General features: G+C 36.8%; 1 protein-coding gene across 2 annotated transcripts in view; it reads right to left on the bottom strand.

Annotated features, from left to right (window-relative positions):
* Positions 1 to 22,245, bottom strand: part of ATG5 (autophagy related 5) — a 71,619-nt gene that overhangs the window by 9,594 nt on the left and 39,780 nt on the right. For both annotated transcript variants that reach the window (XM_010019010.1, XM_010019009.1), the window contains one exon: positions 16,117 to 16,234. In XM_010019010.1, the coding sequence (XP_010017312.1) occupies positions 16,117 to 16,234 (118 nt within the window). The remainder of the gene's footprint in view (positions 1 to 16,116; positions 16,235 to 22,245) is intronic.

The raw sequence follows: 22,245 nt of genomic DNA, 5'->3' as shown, positions 1-22,245 counted from the left end.
TCTCTACATCATCTTGTGGCATAAACATCTCTTAGTTGAGTTTAAACATTTGTGAAATAAAGGAGAGGGAAAAAGTTTCTTTATGACAGTTCTTCATGTGATTAGATCCCCTGGATTATGTTCCAGCACAGTGCTAGTTTTCTCTGTCCTCAAAATGAAAGTAGATTAATATGCAACACTACAATCTACATTAAGTATCATTAAACACTGGGAGCAAATCAAATACTTGGCATCACCCCTATGCATCTTTTTCTCCTCCATGCAATTTTTCCTCTCTCATTATTTCCTGTCATCCTCCACCTCAAGTCTGCACTTAGCCACATTTCTGAAACGTAACAAAAAACGCAGTTTAAACTAATCACCACAAGAAAGTTTATTACACTTCGGAGCATCTTAAGAGAACTTCTAACCCCATAGCACTCAGGAAGTATGTAACAAACTTTTTTGTGTTCCACTGAAAAAGTTTTTAGGGAAGCAGAGGTGGCTGCAAACACCAGTAAATCCATGACGCCAGAGCAGATTATTTTTAACAATTCTCCATGTGGTCCAAAGCAGCAAACTACTGACACTAGTACTATCTGAGATGACCAAGGGGATTTTTCCTTCTGTAAAAGAGCTCATGCACCCCAATGGAAAAGCAGATAGAAGAAGGAAAGAAAAGTTTTACTTAACTAAACGTTGTTAGGGGTTTTTTATTATTTTTTAATATTGAATAGAAGCTTTTTAATGGGGTTGTTGTAGTAAGTCCTAAACAAATTTATGACAGAGAACCTAAAATACTTTCTTAAATATCTAACATTTTAGTAGCTCAAAGGTTTTAGAAGACCTTACAATGACCAAGACTAAGATGCTTCCTGTCAAACATCTAGACTCAGACAGAAAAAAAAACCCCAAACAAACCTGTAAGATGAAATTCCCTGGAAATGTTCTTATACCCATTCTTCCTTAGCACCAGTACCTCAGCCCTAAACAAGCAACAAATCTGTGCTAGCTTATAGAAGACTGAGGTTACCAAGTGAAACTTAAAATACAATTTTCAGCAATAAGTTTACATTTGGCTATGCACTTGTGAAAAAAGTGGCAAAGTTCAATGCAAATCATGCTGCTGGTTACATGTAACGAGCAAGCACACAACACATTTATATATACAAGGAACAGACAAGGTGTGCATTAAAAGATAAGCATTTAAATGCATGACAAATCAGCCCAACTCATCCATGACATGTTTTCCACTGTTGTTGTCTCCATTGTTGAGGGAAAGCTAAATCACTTTTGGGAGCTGTGTAGCTTTTCTAAACAGCAGGCATCTTGGCTTACAGTAAGTTAACCCTTTCATGCACCATGCCCTTAATTAGATTTGAGGTTTCCCTTCCCTTTAAACTGTCTACAACTGACCGTCAGAAATTAAGCTATCTCTGTATACAGCCAGGGAACTAAATTTAATGATTATGGTTCCTTAAAATAAAGAAAAAAGAAAAAAAAAAGATAAAAGTTTCTCTCTATAAAGACTGGTATAAAGCAAATCAATTTGCTGTAGAAGACCTCGTTGCTCGTAGTTTGTGAGAACTTTTATGTCATTGTTTTCAAAATACTATTATGCCAAGCAAACAGCAAATTCTCTACACAATCATATTAAATATTCCCCATGCATATGCACATTCATACACTTTTTAAAGGTTTTTAATGGCATTCTTGAACTTTCAACCTCTATTTTACTTCATTTTCAAGTTACTATAATTCACATCATGCCTGCAAATATTCTTCAATTCTAATGGCCGTCCATCTTATTATAATGAACTTTTCAGCTAATCAAATGATGAACTATTCCTAGCTAGGCAAAGCAAAGAAGGATTACTGTTGCTGCAAAATCGTTGTCAGTACAGGAAAGACCAGCAACATTTACTTATTTTCTTCAAGCCATAATGCTAATCGTTAACCTGCCCAGTTTAAGAAATCAAATTCAAAAGTAGACATTTGGACATAATTACAATTTTAAAACATTTGTCCCAAAAGTGACAAGCGACATGTATACATCAAAGGCTTAATGGTTGCTAATGCATGTTTTGTACCTTCTCCCATTTAACTGGAGAAAAATAAACTGGCTTTGCCTTTTTTTTTTTAAAAAAAAATGCTCCTTCCAGTAATATTATGATGATACTTAACAAAGTAAACACCTTCACAAGCAAACTAGACATGAAAATGGAGATGAGCTATTCAATTAACCCCAAAGTATGGACAGTTTTGTTCCATGTCTGACAAATTCTTCAACCTCTGCTAACTTGATCAGTAAAAACTCAGCTAATTGAATCCATCGATGTGAAAAACCACAGGCTCAAGTCTGTACTGCATACATCAAACTGAAGGATTTCTGCTTCAGCCATGGCGGTAATAGTCAGTGGGGTCAGGTCAAAGAGGGTTGAAGTGAGTCAGGATATAGCCAAAGGAATACATCAAACACTGATTTTAAAAGGGCAATTAATCTTAGACAGAAATGCTTCCTGGGGAATGAGATCTCGATCTTAAGAGCACACTACATGATGTAGCAGTAAAAATGTACATATACAAGCTTAGAGAGCTTTCATCCTGTGATCACAAACAGAAGGGGAGTGCTGTTTATCAGAGAAATAGAAAACCTTCCTAAAATACTTACATTAGCTTCTTCCGGGCCCTTACTCATTGAAAATAAGATTCTTTAATGAGCAGGCAATAGAGTTCGCACACATGAAATATCTTTTTCTGTACATATACTGTATGTTCATTTGAACAGCTAGCAGATTGAAGTATTTAGAGATATCCACCAAAGTACAATTAAAGAATTTAGTCTTGAAAAAAAACTTTCTTCAGGATAGAAGTAGATAAAGGACTAATGGAATACCTGAAGGGCTCTTTACACTGAACAGTAACTTAAAAATAAAATAAAATTAAAAAATCGCCCCCAAACAGCTACCTGTTCAGCATTAAGTTTGGAAGTCAATTTTTATCAAAAGTTCATTTTAATTTTTTAAAATATCAAGAGTTACCTTCAAAACTGACAGATAATCATATAATCTTTAAAGACAGCTCGACTGACTTTTAGAGTTCAGAAAGTATTTTTCCACCTCACAGCAGAAAAGTAGATCCATAAAACACACATATACATCATTTACAAACAGAATTTGCTAAGTTAGTATCACTAATTAGTTGGCAACATTATAGGAATCATTAGCTATGTGAACAATGCACTGCAGGTACACAGCTCTGAAATGAGTTACAGCTAATTTTGCTGCATTAGTTTGCAGTTTTAAAGAGAGCTGGCTTTGCAAACACCCCTCCTTCAATCTGGGGAAACTGGATCCCCAACATCACAAGTGGCAGAATGGTATCTATTTGTGTATCTGGTCCATATATCTGGCATCTTTGCTTAAATTGCCAGTGACTAACAGTTTGCACTAAGATACTGGACCTAGCGAAACTTCCCAAAGTGTAGAGACCCACTGAATTTTGCCATTTTAAGTCTGGTGATAATACCATTAGGAAAAACGTCAAGGACACAACAGCCATTCAAATCTTCAAAGACTACAGCACCTCTGTGCACATACCAAGCCACCGGATAAGACTCTGGCTTTGACATAAGGAGAAGTTTTACCTCCACTTTCTTACAAATATTCTTCAAATTGCTACAGGTGCCAAATAGGATAGTACAATTTGTCCATTGAATGTGAAGTTAGCAAAATCTCTTATTAAAATGAGGTATTAAAAGAGGGGACAGCTACTATTAGCAAGTGCTGCTGAATCTTAGAGAAGACAGACACAGTCAAAAGTGTTTATTAGTAGATTACTCTGTTTTTCATTATTGACATGGCTGCTACTTTTCTCCCAATTCCATTTGTAGGTCCTTTAGTTTTGCACGTTATCTTCTTTTTAGTCTTACAAGATATTTATCTCCTGGGGAAATCATTTTGCACCTACATGCATCAAGGCAGAATAGAACAATACTGCAAGAAAGAAGCAAGGAATGTGGAAATGATTTTGCTCAATCTACCCCTTATGATACAGTACATATATCTAATTTAAAGGTACAGATGTAGCTCATAAGATGGACCAGAAGCCACTCTCTGGACCTCAGGGCAAGTGCCTATTCAGCTAAATTATCTCCCCCTCCATACTGCTTACTGACAGTAGACCTCAGATCCATGAACACAGCTCAAATTTTCGGGAAGGCTATTAATTGGCCTAGACCAAAATTATGCCATAGAACTGCTAACAGTCACACAGCACAAATAACACATGTTCTAGCTCTCCTTTTGATTACTGGAATAAATAAAACCACTGACACCACAATGTCTAAATCTGGCGGTGCACTGCAGTGTCCTGGTTGAGAACTTCACATTGCAAGTCATCACAGAGGTTTACTGCTACCTCCTGAAAGCTTTGGTAGAGCCATTAAAATTTTCAGTTACACTTGCACCAGTTATGGCACCAAAGGCACCAGCAATTATACAATATGATGAACCCTACTAAAAAAAAAAAAAAAAAAATCAAACCCAAAACCAACCAACCAAACAGATTTCAGAGCATTCTCATATTTTCTGTGAAACTAAGCATAAAAATTATCCTGTAAGTCTATATACTTTGTGGTTTTGATGGCTCAGTCATACTGTGTGACCTCTCTGATCTCCTTGGGTTGAGACACACTGATTTAGATCAGGATTCAAAAAAATCCAATTCTTAACTCTGTTACTGACCTCAGTGTGACCAGGTGCATGCCACATCACCCCTCTGTGCCTCTAATTTCTCCTTCCTTTTTGTCTCTTCACTCATCTTTTGTCTAAGTGATAAATTCTGTGCGAACACACTGTAATATCCGTACAGTGCATAAAGAACCTGAGGTCTCCCCCTAAAACACAAAAAATATACCTTTTAAAACTGAAAATTCACCACAAGCAAAACATTTTGTCAAGATATGCATGGCAGATTACTGACAGAAGACTTGCCCAATTTCTAGTAATTTTCTACAATCAGAGAAAGACATGAAGAAAATGTCTGCCTAGATTTTCAGATCCATAGCGTTCTATCCGGGACTTGGGGGTAGTATGCTGATAATCCCAGGGAGTGCAGCTCTACTGCAGTCCATGAAGCAGACTGCTCCAGGATGAAAAATATCACTTTTCTTCTGCAGAGAATTTAAAAAATGCAGGCTTGTGACTTCCAAACAGAATAAGCTACTTTTTTTTTTTGAGGGGGTGTGGGGGGGAAATAAATAAATTTTGCTCTGTGGAGGACTTTCTCCACTTCATACTACTACTGTTATATAATAGACATTAAAAAAAACCCCAACTTTGTTATGCCTGAATAAAATCATTGGCCTTCTGACAAATTTAAAGAGAATAGTCTGGAGTCTGATACTAATAAAACTTATTGGGTGGCCGACAGAATGAATTTAGCTGAAGCTGAACAAATTTCCAGACTAGTCCGGGAAACAGGATTATTTCCCTATTTGCTGTACCTCTTCCTACAGTCTACCCTTTCGAATGTGGATGCATGTGCATGACCAGACACCACTTCTAAGTCACAAAGAAAAAGCACATCACTCTTGTGATATTAGGGAAGTTGCTGGACGGAAGAAGGCAGACTAGACTGGAACAGTATGTTTCAGCTGGAAGGGACCTACAACAATCCATGAGTCTAACTGCCTGACCAATTCACGGCTGACCAAAAGTTAAAGCATGTTATTAAGGGCATTGTCCAAATGCCTCTTAAACGCTGGCAAGCTTGGGGTATCAACTGCCTCTCTAGGAAGCCTGTTCCAGCATTTGACCACCCACTCAGTGAAGAAATGCTTCCTTGTTGCAGCTTTGAGCCATTCCCACACATCCTATCACTGGGTATCAGGGAGAAGAGCTCAGCGCCTCCCTCTCCACCTCCTCAGGAAGCTGTAGAGAGGAATGAGGTTGCCCCTTAGCCTCCTTTTCTCCAAACTAGACAAGCCCGAAGTCCATAATTGCTCCCTCATAAAACATTCCTTCCAGATCCTTCCAGGCCTGTCACCAGCTTTGTTGTGCTCCTCTGGACACATTCAAGGACCTTCACCTCCTTTACTGGGGGGGACACAACTGCACACCTCACCTCCAGGTGAGGCTGTACCAACACTGAATGCAGTGGGATAATCCCCTCTTTTGACTGGCTGCTTATACTGTGTTTCATGCCCACCAGGATGTGGTTTGCTCTCTTGGCTGCCAGGGCACACTGCTGCCCCATACTGAGCCTGCTGTGGACCAGCAATCCCAAATCCCTTTCTGCAGGGCTGCTTGCCAGACACTCTGCTCCCGTTTTATACCTGCACCCAGCATTACTCCATCCTAAATACAGGGTATGGCATTTGGACTTGTTAAATTTCATCCCATTTGCCACTAGGAAAGGGGCAGAGGGGTTACTAGTTACCAAACAGATAATCCTTGTATAGTCAATTGAGGTAAAATTGGAGAAATCCTTAAAACCAAGATATGCTTGCTGTTTCTTGAGAATTCTATGCAGAAAGATCACAACCAGGACCCAGATCCCCACCACAGGTTTTTTCCTTTTCTTTTCTTCTGGGACTAAGCAAAGCCAGAACAGCCTCTCTGGTTATGCAAAGAGCTTGTTTGGAAATGAAGATGGCTAACAAAAACAAACACATAAACAGCACAGCTGCCATACAATTAACTCTTAGTATACTTGCACCTTTCTATGTAGTCAGGACAAATTAATTCATTATACATATTACTAATGAATTCTGTAGTCATGACCATTAATTCTATAATCTCAAGACAACCTTTAGACTTCCACCCCTTGCAATTTTAACTCAGAAAAAATAATGTCTTTCCATTACAACTCAAAAAAAAAAAAAAAAAAAAAGGCAACTGGGGCAGGTAGGGGGTAAAAAAAAAAATAAATCAAAAAGAAGTCAGACAGATGAAAGACAGACGCAGAAGGATAATCCAAGCAGATGGCCTGGTTAGGAAAAAATAACAGGCACAAATAATGACTCACAATAGAAAGGAGATGTACATAATGACCTGTTCTAACTTGGAGTTAGAGTCAAGTCGACATTGAGTCAAGGACACAAGGTGGGTGGAATAGCTTAAGCAGTAGTCTGAAGTTCAGTTCTGACCTGCAAGATAACTGCCACAGCACAGAAGTCAGTAGAGTAGCATTCATATCACTAGTGACCATTTAATAGTCTTTTACTATGCCTACACACTACAAGACCTCTAACCTTTCACAATAATGCCATATCCATATGGGATGAAAGTGTGGCTAAAACTGTCCAAAACTGACCATGGCTAGTTTTATTTCTAAACGTAGGTGGTCTGGAAAAGTATTTCGACACTGTACCTCCACAGCATTGAAAAGCGGAGACCAGCCTGCAGAGAGGACAGTCAGACTTACTAGCCAGACATGAGGACCAAAGCTTCCTAAACTTGCTTACCACTGGAGCAGCAAGGACTAGGATGGTGCTGTGCTGCTCCTCTCCTTGCTGTGCAGCTCCCATGGTAAACCCCAGGCCTAACTAATTCTGATCTCAGTCAGAGCAATTCCAGTTATATTTCATGTCAATCCAAAACCATTCACACTGCATACACTTACCTCCTTCTATTGCACTACTTGTCACTTGCATCAAATTAGGACCTTACACAGCAAATCTAATCTAAATTCAATTTTCTGTTTGACTAATTCACTGGAAGCCCATGCTCAGAAAACTGAGGGAGAACAAAAACAATTAATATGTAGTCTCTCATACAATACACATTAAAAAAGTTGAGAGTTAATTGAAAACAGTTGATCACTAATTTTACAAAATCATTCAGTACAGCAAGTCTTAAGAGAAAAATCCTGGAAGTCTTTTTGATCCTTGTTTTATTTCTGAAAGAACTAATGACACTGTTGTAGAAAGAGGTCAGTTCACACAGCTTTTCTGAATGAACAACAATGCTGTGAAAACTGGGATTGATTGATAGCCTACTGTTTGCGTCATTATGTCCAAATGTTTACCATTTGAGTCTTCAAGGAAGCATGAGACAAAAATCAAAACAAGTTTTATGAAGACTTCAACAACACTGGCAAATTAAAATTGTATCCAGAATTGTTTAGACATGACAGCAGTGGAAGAAAACTGTTTCCCTCTGCATTATACAATTTTTATCTTTGCATTATGCACCATGTCTTAAATTTCTGGTATAGAAGAGGAGAGACGTCTTTCCCTCCCCCAGAACAACTCTGTTTTCTATCATTTTAACCCTTTACCTCTTCAAAGCATTCTGTTGAACTCAACAGTTTCCTTCTGCAGTTGTTGCTCTGTAGTTATGCAAGATCATACTGTGTTCACCCCTTCTCCTAATGAATCACCATTTCTAAACAAACTGTTTACGATATTAGAATGTTCTTTTATAGCAACCTCATAAATGTCTACTAAAATTAATTTTTTTAATTGCTGTGAATTACTCACTTTTTTTCCTCAAATTCGATAAACTCTGAAGTTCAGAACTGATACCACTACTTCTGGAAACAAAGGCAACAGGAACACCTATCATCAAATGCGTAAAACCACGGCAAAATGCAGCGTGACCTCTCTAGCAGCAACAGATAGGTAACAATTTTATTTATCTGTCATAAATGATACTGTTGCTGTAAGCGCGTAGCCTGATCTACCTAATCTCAGTAAGATGGAGGTTATTAGACAGCAATGAAAAATAGCCTTGGTGGTATCTCCTTCAGGCACAGATAATGAATTTCGTTATTCAGCAGTTTTGGGAACAAGACCCATAGGTAATGTGTTTACCATATCAGCTATGCCACCTTATGCTGTATTTACAGGCAACAATATGGTCTTAACATCTTCTCTTCCTTACCTTCACAGAAACTGTTACTATGCAGTCTAAGAGAGCACAGGCAACATCATGCTTCATCGTAGCCTGTTCCTCCATAATACACTAGATCTTCTTACAAACAGTAGTAAATCTCAAGCTATTTAAATGACTGCCTAATTTTCTAGAACTGGAACTACTGCTGACAATTCCACCACACAAGAACTGTCCAGTTAAACGATCAAATTTTGTCTGCATGTGGCATCCACAAGCACAGGAAAAGATCAGACTACTTTACTGTAGCATGAATAAAAATAATATTAATCTGATTTTAACACTGGAGTCCTCATGAATGGGTGTTTCATATTAACATAAAAAAAGACATCTGTCATGAGCTTACATTCAAAATTGCGATGCACATTCTATGAAAAGAAAACTAGGATTTTGGACTGTTGGTTGGGAAGGATCTTTGTACAATTTCAGGAGTGTAAAATGGCGAATGAGAAGGGTGATAACTGGACAATTTCATTTTGGACTTCCCAGAGTAACCATGAACATTAGTCTTCTAGGAAATGAGCCAAGGTTTGAAAAACTACAGAAATAATTATACAAATTATGGTAAGCTTAGTCAAAGAAGTAGAAGAGCCAATTTTAAAGGATGCAAAAACAGGTAACAAAAGGGCAGCAAGTTATATATGACTTGAATAGAGGTATTTAAGAAACACGATGCAGTAAAAAGTAAGGAAACAGCTGTAAGAGCCACTGACATGAAAGGAAGTGAGATAGATCGACACAAGTTGAAAAAGAACTGAAAAATAAGTACTACTTTTGAATAATGCTGAGATCAAAATCAGAAATAACTAATCATTTAATCATTGTCCAAAACCTAAATGACCAGCTTGCCTTTGTTTTAAGGTAAAGACAAAACCAAGCCCACCTCCCCTGCCCAGGATATGATCAGAACTGAGAACTAAACACAATTCAATATGCTCAAATTGCAAAACTTGCAAAGTTTTAATTTGAAATACTGAAAACTGAAGTGAAATTGTACATGTTCTAGTAAGGATTCCCAGTAACTCTAGGTGGTCGGGAATAGTAGTCCATGAATAGCAAGCTAAGTATTATCTATACAACCACAGAACTCCCAAGTTCTATTTTAATTATATGCAGTCTTTAGATGAATGTAAGTAAACAATAATTATGGAAATATAGTAAATAAGAAATATACTAACACACAGTGTAAGTTTACCCATTGTAAAATTTTAGACTGAAGCATCTGTCTTTCATTTATGAACTGCTGTGTAACTGATAAATTAGAATTTATTATTGCAGTAACTAAAACCCAAATAATAACATGCACTAAAGAGAGATAACAGTAGGCTGCAATACAGAGGAAATGATTACTGGATTAGCTTGTGTTTGATAATATTGATTTTTATATTTATTAAACATGTCAAGCACAACTTCACTCCTTCCCAAATTTTATGTCAAAACAGGAATATCAGAGCAAAGAAAAAACATTAAAAAAAAAAAATCAAACGCATCAACATCAAATGCAAGGTGATACACTTTTTGTGATGACTTGGTCTTACTGTTTCTGTTGCCACATAACCACAGCTGCTGCCTGTGAAGCAGCTAAATAGGCACCAAGAAAAAAGAAAAGCTAATCGGTTAATGAGAAAACATCTGATTTAACACATTTGCTGTCTAAACACTCATTTAGACAGAAACTTACAGTGGGTTATACTAAATCAGTTCTAACGTAGTCTTCTGCAAGAAAGTACTGTACAATACTGCAGTAGGAGTACTGTAACATAAAAAAAAGAGCATCTTTTCTGAAGTTCTCTCTATTCTTAAAGATGCTTGGTACTAATAAAGGTAACCATTCTCCTTGTTGTTCTAGAGAAACAGGATATTCTTTGCAGTCAAGAAAAAACTTGGCAATTACATTAGTTAAGAACTACACTGGCTTCTTAGTTGTTGTTCTAACTCAAAGTACTGCTTTTCTTCATACTTTCTGATCATCACTAGAATGTGTAAATTGTTTGACATGCATTTTGACAAATGAGCTCCAAACTGCTATCTCTCTTTGACAACTCCACTGTGGTAATTAAAGAGTTAAAAAAAGATTAAGCTAACACTCCCTGCAGTCTGAAGAGGTAAAAGGATAGACTAAGTAGAAGCCACTCTTTTCTTTGGTCTAATGCCCATGACAAAAAGCCTTTAACTTTTATCCATCACTTTTCAATGAACAGTTTAAGGAGATGAAATTATTCAGCAATCCAGAAAGGTGAACACTGTACAGCATTCATTAAGGAGAATAATATAGACACATTTGAACAAAGGACTAGTTTGAGGAAAGACAGGGACATAGGCATTGGGATAATAACTGCTCAAGTTTATTTTTTAGAGTACTTCAACGAACAATAAAACCCTTAAATAGTTTCATAAGCTAATTTAAGTAAAGCACAGTATCTAAAGCTATCCACAGTCTATAGCAGTCCAAAATAATATTGACACAATACTTAACAAAGACCATTTTCACTATCAGTGTTTTAATGCCACTATTCAACCTGTTCTACTCCTGACATTCTTTCCATCATGTTTTTAACAGTTGGTAATCAAAGTATATATTCAATCCACATATATAAATAATTTTTTTCATTTAAATACTTTTTCTCAGCACAGTTAAAAGAGAGACTTAATTATATCCATGTTTCTTAAAGCAAAGGCATATAGACACTGTGGGTGGTTCTTGAAACCCTTCTCTCTCTCTTCTTGTGGTGGTCCCTAAGTATCTGGCAGAAGGAACAGCTCACATATATGGCTACAAATGCTGAGTCTGAAAATCATATATTCTCTGTGTTCCCACGGCACAAAGCTCAGTTACGGATGTCACCATAGAGAAGCAATCACCACAATCACCATGAAGCTTCCAGTTGAATGAAAAGTCCTTAGAAAAGAGAAACCCATAGAGGAAAAAAGGAAAAAAACAAATAAATTCAACAGATGGAGAAAAACAGAATGAAAGAGAAACATTGATTGTGTTGCCCTGATAAAAAGATGCAGTTAATGTCACCAATGCATTAATTCCATAAAGACGGGGGTTAAAAAATGCTCTCGGAAAAAATATCTAAACTACTTTTTGAAAACAAGAGTGAAAAAGGTTGAGAACAACTTGCTTCAATAATACCTACTATGTCCTTAAACATATCTTTGATGGGATACTATTTTTTTTTTCCTTTGTGCAGAAAAATTAGGTAGATCTAAACTTTGGTAACAATGAATAAAATCTGAAAATCCAGATGTGGAAAACAACTTGCCATCTTTTTCTAATATACCTTTGACAATTTTGTTACATGATTATTTTAATGCCTTGACCAGAATAAATATAAATTGTAGATCAAAACATATAATCTTACAAAAACAAAAATTAGAAGATAGAAAAAGAAGGTCCAAAGAAGGCAATTCTTAATATGAAATTCAAACAGTCTTGACCAAAAGCTATTCTTCCATCAGAAACTGTTTCATCAAGATTATCCCATGGAAGGAGACTGTATTATCATTTTATAGATCACATACTGAAGTCAAAAAGACATCATGGTCAGAAATACCATTTTTGGAGGGTTGGAGAGGAGTAATGAGAAGCCTAGAACTTGACTTCAGAGAGTGCTTGGTGTTCACACACTCAAAGCCCCGGGGCTCTTGCTGATTCCAAGTACAAGAAAGCAAGCTGTTCAGTAGAATGGTTACACTGATCATTGGATTTTTCTGGTGCTCTTCAATGAAATGGATGGTTTTGCAACACGCAGTTTGCCTACTATCACATACAAATGAACTCCCTATGGGAGTTACCCTATGGGGAAAGAAGTGAATTCAATTCCCAAAGGCAGTGTTCAGCTGCCTAGATTGCAATACTTCCTGAAGTACATTAATTTCCCATCCATCATTTCGATAATCAGGACAACGATTTTTTTCACTACACAGCCCTGACACCAAAACATGTCCCGCCTGTGCAGGAAAACAGAAGTCTCACAGAAGATGAAAGGACATGAGAGGTGGAAAGTGATTATAAGCTGTATGTATAATGATCAGTGTGCATGTATGTGTACAGAAGCTAAGATTCTACAGGTGGTCTACAACTCTGACACATCCTAAATTTCAAGTAATTCAACTTCAAATGGATACAACTACTTCAGAAGAAAAACATTTATGCATATTTTCCCAGGTTTCAAAAAAATGCTTGCAAATTAAATTCTCATGTGCCCATAAAATGGGTGGAAACACTCAGCTCTACAGTCTCCTCCTCTTTTTGAGCTGATGGAGCATCTATTGACAGAGGAAGTTTGTTAAATTCTCACTGAACCCCAGCAGAAAGAAAATGAGTTGACAGAGTGGGTTTCACAAGGACTTCAGCAGCACAAATGTGCTGAGGTCTCAGGAGTCTAGTCCACTTGCTGGAAAAGGGAGAAGTATGCCCTCATTATGGCTGCTAACATTTCTACAGGCAAAATTCAGAAGTGGCATTATGCATTCTGCTGAGTTAGTAGGGCTTTTTTTCTTTAATAGCTCAAAGCTGTATTAAGAGTGTGAACACTTAAGATGGTGCACATTGCATTTGAATAGTGAATGAGTGGATTAAGCCAGCAAGAGAATAATCAAAGTTCACTTATTGGCTAAGCTTAACCATCAATGAACAGAGTATGACGAACTGAAGCAGTCAAGCCTAAAACACTGCTGCCCTTCACACCTCTTAAGAGCCCTATCCTTACCTATGCATGTTCCTCAGCAGTAAAAACCACTTCTGCCATGGACAACCACTTTTTCAGATTATTTTCCAGAAGCCTGATCCTTTCTCTATCATCCTTCCTTTTTGCCCTAGTTCTGCTTCTTGCCGATCTATCTCCTAGGTCTTTTTTTCTTTCCATGTTACCATGCTTAATTTTCTACTTTGCATTCCTGTCTGGGGTGCAGCCTACTTCTACAGCAAATCCTGAATGAGTTTTCCCCAGTCCCTTTTCTGACTGTCTCCAGATCCAGCTGACCACCTATCCACCTGCACCTTCTCATTCTGCCAGTACAAACTGCCCTTCTTTTCAACTTTTAATTCAATTCTTTTCTCCCAACAGGTCTACAGACCATCCAAATCACTTTGCCAGTGTATGATCCACATGCAATATGCTTCTTTTCCTCTCTCATTCTTTTATCATCTATCCCACTTACTCCGTCCAGGTGTTCATAGTTACTATGTCAGGTTTTGGCTTTTGCCCCAATCTCTTTCATCCTGCCACATTGTTCATAGCTGCTCTCCCCACCACATTTAACGACTCCCAGATCATTTTCTTCCAAATTACTTGTTCAGTCAGCCTGCCTCCACTGGCTCTATGTATCAGTCTACCCTCATATCTCCTCAAGACTTCACGTTATTTTCTGTGTTTAGCTCAGTCATGTTTCCTTCTGTTACCTACCAGAAGAGGAGGTGAACACTCAGAATGTAAAAGAAGCAACTGAACAACAAAACAATAAAAAGATGCATTACAGAAGAAAGTCTGCTGAATTGTAGATAGCCCACACTTATGTGAGGGATCAAATTTATTAAACTTTAAGTTTGCAAGTTGCTCAGTAGAATTTAAAGGATGAAAACTAGGCCAAATTTAAGCACATTTAGAGAGGAACAGACAACCATATTCCAATACAATGAAACCCTTCCACCAAATTTGAAACTGCTCCTCCTAAGTGTAAGGATAGTCCTATTTTAGTTTCTTTTCCTCCAAGTAACAACCATTTTTTGCCCTCATTGAGTAAACAGTATAGGGTTTCTAGCAGTAACATTCCCCATCTGCAGCTCTAGCAAATCCATGTAAAACTGATCATTCATTATATCCTGGAATAACTTTTGCATAAATACTTTTTGAGTTTCTTTCATTTAATTTGTGCTCTTGACTGCCTTCCAAGTTAAAATACAGCATCCTTCTTACTCTTTTTTTTCTAAAATTCACTTTGTACCTTTTCACTAGTGTCTGTAGGAGGATCCTCACACTAAAGTACTTCAAGATGGTTAAACCTGCTTGTGCTATCATTCAAGTATCTGTATCTTGCTTTATCTTTTGGACAGTTAGCTGAAAACATTACTTAAAATTATGCTCTAAAATTTATAACAGCTTTAGGAAAAACAGACACATGGCTAGCAACATTCCATATTTTTCTTACCTTTTGTTATTTTTTGAAATTGTTTCTATGTGTTAACAAGTATTAAATAGAGGTAAAAAAATCTGTTCAGATTTCAGTAGATTTCTACAATCACTATACTTAAAGAAATCCGTGACAATTGTTTGATTTTGAATTACACAAGTTCTGTGTACATAATCTTATAGATTTTTACACTGATTTCAAATTTAGTGCTTTACTGTCCAGAGGTACTTATACTACAGCAGTAAATTCTGTGCCAAGATCTTCTCTAGAATATCAGGTATTTCTCAAAACATATTGCGATGTATTTACAGAAAAACAGTTACCCATTTACAGGTACTGGCAAAACAACAGCAAGAACAAGAAGAAAAATGTTTCACATTAATTTTTATCTTAATTTGCAGAGTACATAACTTTTACATTTATCCCACTTAAAAAGTGTATCAGAGTTCCAATAGTTGGAATCTTTGAGGCTTAAATAACATCCAGATATTATTTTTCTGAATAAGCACCGACTAACAAATGCTATTGTATGAAATGATATAATGCTACATGAAGTAATCGGAATCTTGTCACACAATATTACTTAGTAACTATACATAAACTATTACATGCTTACAACAATATCTTCCTTTTCTGGTGCATTTTTAAAGGTTAGGCTTCAACAAGAAAAAAGTATTCTGGAAACATCTTCAATTTCTACCAGTTTTGGTGGTTTACATATGAAAAAATTATGTAATATAAACCTAAAGGTAACTTAAAACTTCTGTTGACATTGCTTTAAGAATACTTGCTTTAAATGCAGAAAATAACATGTCAAGGTTTTTATTAAGAACAGTGTGAAGGCAAACACAAATTTTAAAATAAAACTTACAGAAATTTATTTTTCAAGAGTGCCTAAGGACTCAGCCTTATCATCTCCACACACTGCAGGTGCTGTGACATATGGCACACTATAGGGCCATGAAGGAGTGAAATCTGAAACTCTGGTACTAAGACATAGTTCTACCTCCAAAATCCCCATATTAAAAAAAAAACCCAACCAAGCAAACAATAAATCAACAGAAAAAAGTATATTACTGGACAAAAGTTATTTCTACAGTACCTTCATGGTCGATAGCACTAGGACACACATCTTTTAGCAGATCTCCCAAAGTATGCATCTGTCCTCCTGAAGCAATTGGTCGAAATAGCTTCTGTATAAAAGGTCTTTCTGTAGTTGCCTGTTTTAATAACAAAATCAGCAAGCACGAAAATTTAAGGACCATGCAAATATGTAGTATTATTTCAGACAGGCAGAAGATAGGACAGAACAAGAGGTTGCAGTAGAACAAACATCTGGCATTTCCATTCTTTTCCTCTCTTCCACCTCCACCCCCTTGCATTCCTTTCGTATCATGATATGCAGGGGGGTTTTTGTTTGTTAACAATTGAAAGTTAAGTTGAAACTCCAGAAAACCATGAAGATAATTTATAAATAATGTCACAGGTATGAGAGTGGTTTTTTTTTGTTTTTTTTTTTTTTTTAAAAAACCCACCCACCTGTTACAGGAGCAGGATCTGCTCAAACAAAACATTCCAATACATTCTTCAGTGAAAAAAGCAGTGAGCACCAACTTAGGAGCTAAACATAAGCATAGATGTTTTGCCAAGCCAAAGCAATACTGTAACAAATATCCAATACCTTCTACAATAGTTTATCTTTCTCCTTTTAGAAACACATTAAACACTTCTAATGTCAAATATGTAGCCTTATAGCTAAAGCCACGTGATATTTTTTCCAGTAGATTTTATGCTGAAAAATTCAAACTATTTCAGCTGCAAGAAAAAAGGAGAGAGAGAAAAGTGTTACACTTTGACAGGCAACCTAGATTCTTATACCTACCAAATTTGTCAGGCACAATTGCCCTTAGTGAAGCCATGTTGGCTGTCACCAGTCACCTCCTCCTTTTCCATGTGCCTTAGCAGTTTCCAGCAGGATCTGCTCCATGATCGCGCTGTGCACTGAGATGAGTCTGACTGGCCTGTACTTCCATGGCTTCCTTTTTTCCCTCTTTAAAAATGGGGGTTATGTTTCCTCTCTTCCAGTCAATGAGAACTTCACCAGACTGCCACATCATCTCAAATACGATGGAGAGTGGCTTAGCCACTTCATCTGCTGGTTCCCTCAGGAGCCGTGGATGCAACTCATCATGTCCTTCAAATTCCTCAGACAGTCTCCTACAGAAGGTGGTTCTTTCTCCCAGACCCTGCCTTTGCCTTCCGCAACTTGGGCACTGTGGCTGCAGCACTCACCAGTGAAGACTGGGGCAAAAAGTCATTGAGCACCTTGGCCTTCTCCATGTCCCAGGTCACCAGGTCTCCCATTTCCTTCCAGAGAAGGCCCACATTTTCTCTAGCCTTCCTTTCAGCTTTCCTAACCTGATTCCTGGCTGCTCAGACAATTTCTCTGTATTCCTCCCAGGCTACCTGTCCTTGCCTTCTGGCCCTGTATGATCTACAGATGTACTTACTGAAGAACTGTGGCTATGTTAAGGTAATCCCCTTCTTTGAGTATCTGTATAAGCAACCCCTTTTCCTATCCTTTCAATATCAACAAGAATCTTGCGGATTCTTGAAAAGACAGGAAAAGCTTGTTTCCTGACAGTGTGGCCTCTCCTTCCCAACTGGGCACCTGAGCCAGAAAACAAATGTTGAAAACCTCATATTCAATCAATCCAAAAGTTTTAATCAAGCTCTAAATGGTTGCTGACAAATTTCTGCTAGCAACTCCAGAAACCAGCTGATGTGGCCTGCATTATGGGTGACTGGGCTCCAGTAAATTAAACTTTCATCACATACCATCGTAACTGTAAAAACCAATACAAGACACTGGCCCTTCCAAATTTGGTTTCCTACCTCTTAAAATGGTTTGTGTCCTACTGAAGTAATTAAAAAAATAAAAGCAAAACAACACAACTCAACATCAAAAACTATTTCATCTCCTGGCAGAGGTTTTTGGGGAATTAAAAACCAAACAACACAACAAACAAATGAATAAAACTCCAGCAAACCCCAAGTGTAGTAAAAAATTTTGAAAGTTGGAAAACAATTTTGAAAGGAAGTTACAATGTGGTCTCTGTCAACTACCTAGATGAAAAGCTACAACCAAGAGATTAACCACGACAACTTAACTGTCATTCACCTCTCTGAAACAGCAGAGCAAGGAATCTTTTCCTAAGAGTGGTATGCTACCTCTAAGTAATTCCAGGGCAGTACAGCGCAGAACTGTTGACACAGCTACTTGTTAACTTCTTGCCAACAGTCTCCAAAAGTTACTTCTTATGAAGGCTGATCAGAAGGATCTGACTAGTAGTCAATTCTCTACGTCCTCAGGGTAGAAGAATGTGGTTACAAACAGCACTAATGAAACATCTGAACATTTGAAAAACGATGGAAGGCACAGAGCCAGCAGGATCCACCTCAGACAGATCTGCACTTGAGAAGTGAACCCTGGCATGTTACAGTGAAAAACTGAAAACAGTGCATCTAAGCACAAAAAAAATAAAAATCAAAACCCAACAAACAAACAAGACAAAACCCCTAAAACACTGTTTCAGCCAAAACAATTTTCTATTTTGATTAAAAAAAAAGAATAATCAATTATTCAGACGTCTAATCACACCTCCCAAGTGCTTACCATCTGAAGTAGCAGAAGTGGAAATAAACACCAGAAGGATGAAGGCAAAGGTGGTTATCCTCAACAGACATTTAAGAAAAGAATTTCTGAAGTGCATATTGCAGTTTCTCATTATTTATTAATGAATTACATTAAATTTTTCCCTAGTTATCATCATTAAGGCCAGGTTGGACAGAGCCTTGGGTCACATGGTCTAGCGTAATGCGTCCCTGGCTGTGGCTGGGGGATTGGAACTAGATGACCCTAAAGTCCTTTCCAACCTTAACCATTCTACAATACTATGATTTAACGCCGAGAGGGAAAAGTCAAAGATGTATTTTCTAAAATCTCCAAAAGAGTTGCTGCACAGCAATATTCTAGCTGCTATCATGAAACATTATAGAAAATGAATTCAATCTTACATTTTAAGTGTTGAGCAATACAGATGTGGTAATGTAAATAAGAATCACTGGTCTCCATCAATGTTAAAATGATAAAAGTAACTGCAAGTTGTTTATACAAAGACTGTGGTTCACAAATACAAACCTGCAGGAAGAGTATTACCCCAACATGCTTACGCTTCTTCCCTCCCATGCAGCAGATGCTTTATACATTGAAAAAGTCAAAAGAAAAATCCCATTCTACAATCTGTAATGTTTATAGGATAACTTTTCAAAGTATTTTAGTCATACAGGAGTATAAATAACCTTAGAAAAATCTTACCATCCCCCCTTTTGAAGTGTGGTAGCTAGTAATATAAGCCCAACGTGACTAGAGCTTTCTAACCCAGTATTTACTACAGCACCACATGAAGGAACAGCCAACATGAGTAATTGCTTACATAATATTGTTTTGTACAATATTTTCTTAATCACACAAAAGAGTATTATCTGTAATCTAACCCACAAAGACATCATTGCAGAACTGTTAACTGAAAATGACTTTAATCTACATCAGGCATAAAGCATGTATTTGTACCGTATCTATTGTTTCTTCCTACTAAGATTATCACAGCTTCAACAGAATATAGCACTTTCTAAGTTATTTTATTTTACAGTCACAGTGTAGCTGTAAGCTGTTCAAAAGATGCTGGATGGATTTGTAGGGTACAATAGCTGAGAATAACTGCCAATGATGGATCTACAAAGGAAATGCCTTCAAGCATATAAGCATATGAAGACAGTCCCCTGGCCCAAAATTTGCAGTGCATTTTACACTGATCATGTCCACACACTAGTATCAAATTAAATTTTTATGAAAGCAAATACTCAACTCTAAATTAACATATCTTCTATTTATTACAACTGAAATTTCTCATTCTTCTACACGACTACATAGCACCACAAATCTTGTGCTTTTCAGAACAAATGAAGACTTTAGTCTTCCTAAAAAAATTTAAAAAATAACTGTGATAGGAAAGTGACAGTGAAAACAAAATTACACTGCAGTGAGAGAAAAAACAGATGAAAAATTACCTATTCAGGTAGACTTGCATTAAGAAGAGTTACAGGTGAGGGAAAGCTTTAAGAGGCCCTTTAAGGCAACCTAAAGCCTCACAGGATCAGGGACAAGCTATACAGTTACATATTGTGCTAGCAATTATAACTCTTTTTCTTCCCTATTATCCTGGGGGAAAAAAAAAAAAAAAAAAAAGTAGTCAGCTTGCCTGGTCCTTTTCAAAATCAACAGAACATCAAACACTGCATGAAATCCACAATTTAATTAGTCAGATATTTTATACAGGATACATCTTAAAATGAAAAACATAACCCATGAACTGCTGGGTTTTAATCTGGAAAAATCACAGTTACCAGTATTTCCATCTAGAAGAAGGGATTTGGATTTTCTGTCTAAACGTTCTGCTGCTACTCTAATAGTATTCAAACAATTAAAAGTTACCATACACAAACCCCACAAATTAAAAAAAGAATTCCTTACAATTCCCACATGTGCTGGCAGCTTAAAACTGTAAAACTCGAGCCTTCCCTACATACTCCATCATATTTTCACTAACCTGTCAAATTCACAGTTTGCGCTGCTTTGTAATGAACCCTTTACACTAGAAAAAGTCCCATAATTTATTTTTATCATTTTGTTTAAAGTGATTTAAACTCAACGATGAAGCTTTAAAAGTAATAATAAGAGTTTGCATAACAGTTATTTTATATAAAAAGAGAAGTATGGGAAAATTAACTACTCCCTGAAAGTACTGACTGTACAGTAAAGAAATCTAAGAGCAGATTTAGTCCAACTCATGTTCATTATTCTGCATTACTGGGATGACTGCAGGCTGCATAAGCTGGTCACAACAGATAATAAAATGCTTTTTAAGCAAAACTGCATCTGTCTAGACCTTTAATTCTTCCCCCACCATTCAGTGATGCTGTTCTAAGCTTCCTATCTCCAGTCATGCTCTTTCTTAAAAGGGAAACTAAACCCCAACAATTTGCATTCGCAATGGCCAGTATTAACTCAAATAGATTAAACCAATACTGTAAATTAAATTAAATGCTGCAAAATATTTCTGTATAAATAACTAGGCAATATCTACAGCAGTCCCTCTCTGCACTTCCCTGCATATTTCTTGTTCATACAACCAATTTAGTATTTTGAAGTACAAATTTATGTCCTACCTATCAAGACATTTTAAGCTTATTCTAGGATGACAGAAGAATTTTAGTGCAATACTCAAATAGTAATTAACTCCACAACAGATTAAAGGTGATCATGTAGCTAAAAATATCAATATTGCTTAACTGATATATGTAATTGATTCCTATTTCATCATTCAATTAATAAAAGCTTAAAAAATCAGCTAGGCAAGCGTGTATTGAAGGAAATACTACTCTAAGCACAAACTTGTAACATTAAAGTTCAAATTCTCCCTTTCATTTCGAATCTCAAATTAAAAAAATACAGGGGACACTGCATTACTTAGTAAATTAATTTTTTCTCCTATGGTCCGATCTTATTTTCAATTTGTGTTTTTAATCTTAAATATTTCCCTATTCACAATTGCTGCTGTTTCCCAGCATACTTTTCAGTTTATGCTTCTAAGTAAATAGATTCAAAAAGATGTATATGTAAGTTGGGGTCTTGGTATTTCACTTCAAAAAATATTTTAAAAAATTATTATACTCTTACATCGACTATCTTCTAAGTATCCGTTTGTGCTTCAGTCAGGATAGCCTTGAAATAGTATTTTCAAAGTGTGCTAAGAAATAGTACACTCACACACTCTATAGGCTAGAGATTCAAGTTACAGCCTAACTTGAAATCCATTATTTAAATGCCAAAACGCAACATCAAGGTAACTTCATTTTTGCTACTGAATAGTAGTGTAGTATACCTATGCCCCAATACTACATTCCAGTAAGGTAGCCACAAACCTACAGATTAAAAAAAAAAACAAACCACAAAAACCCAAAAAACCCCCCACCACCCACAACTATGTAAAATAATCTACATTTGTTACTCACAAATACATTCAAATAGTGTCCGCTTCCCAACAAATTCAATAAGAGGTCACTTGTTCATTTCAACACAAATCAAGGAAGCCATTTCTTAACAAGCTGC

This window comes from Nestor notabilis, unplaced genomic scaffold (genome assembly GCF_000696875.1).
Source record: "Nestor notabilis isolate BGI_N333 unplaced genomic scaffold, ASM69687v1 scaffold7647, whole genome shotgun sequence".
NCBI lineage: Eukaryota > Metazoa > Chordata > Aves > Psittaciformes > Psittacidae > Nestor > Nestor notabilis.
This window is presented reverse-complemented; position numbering and strand designations above follow the sequence as displayed.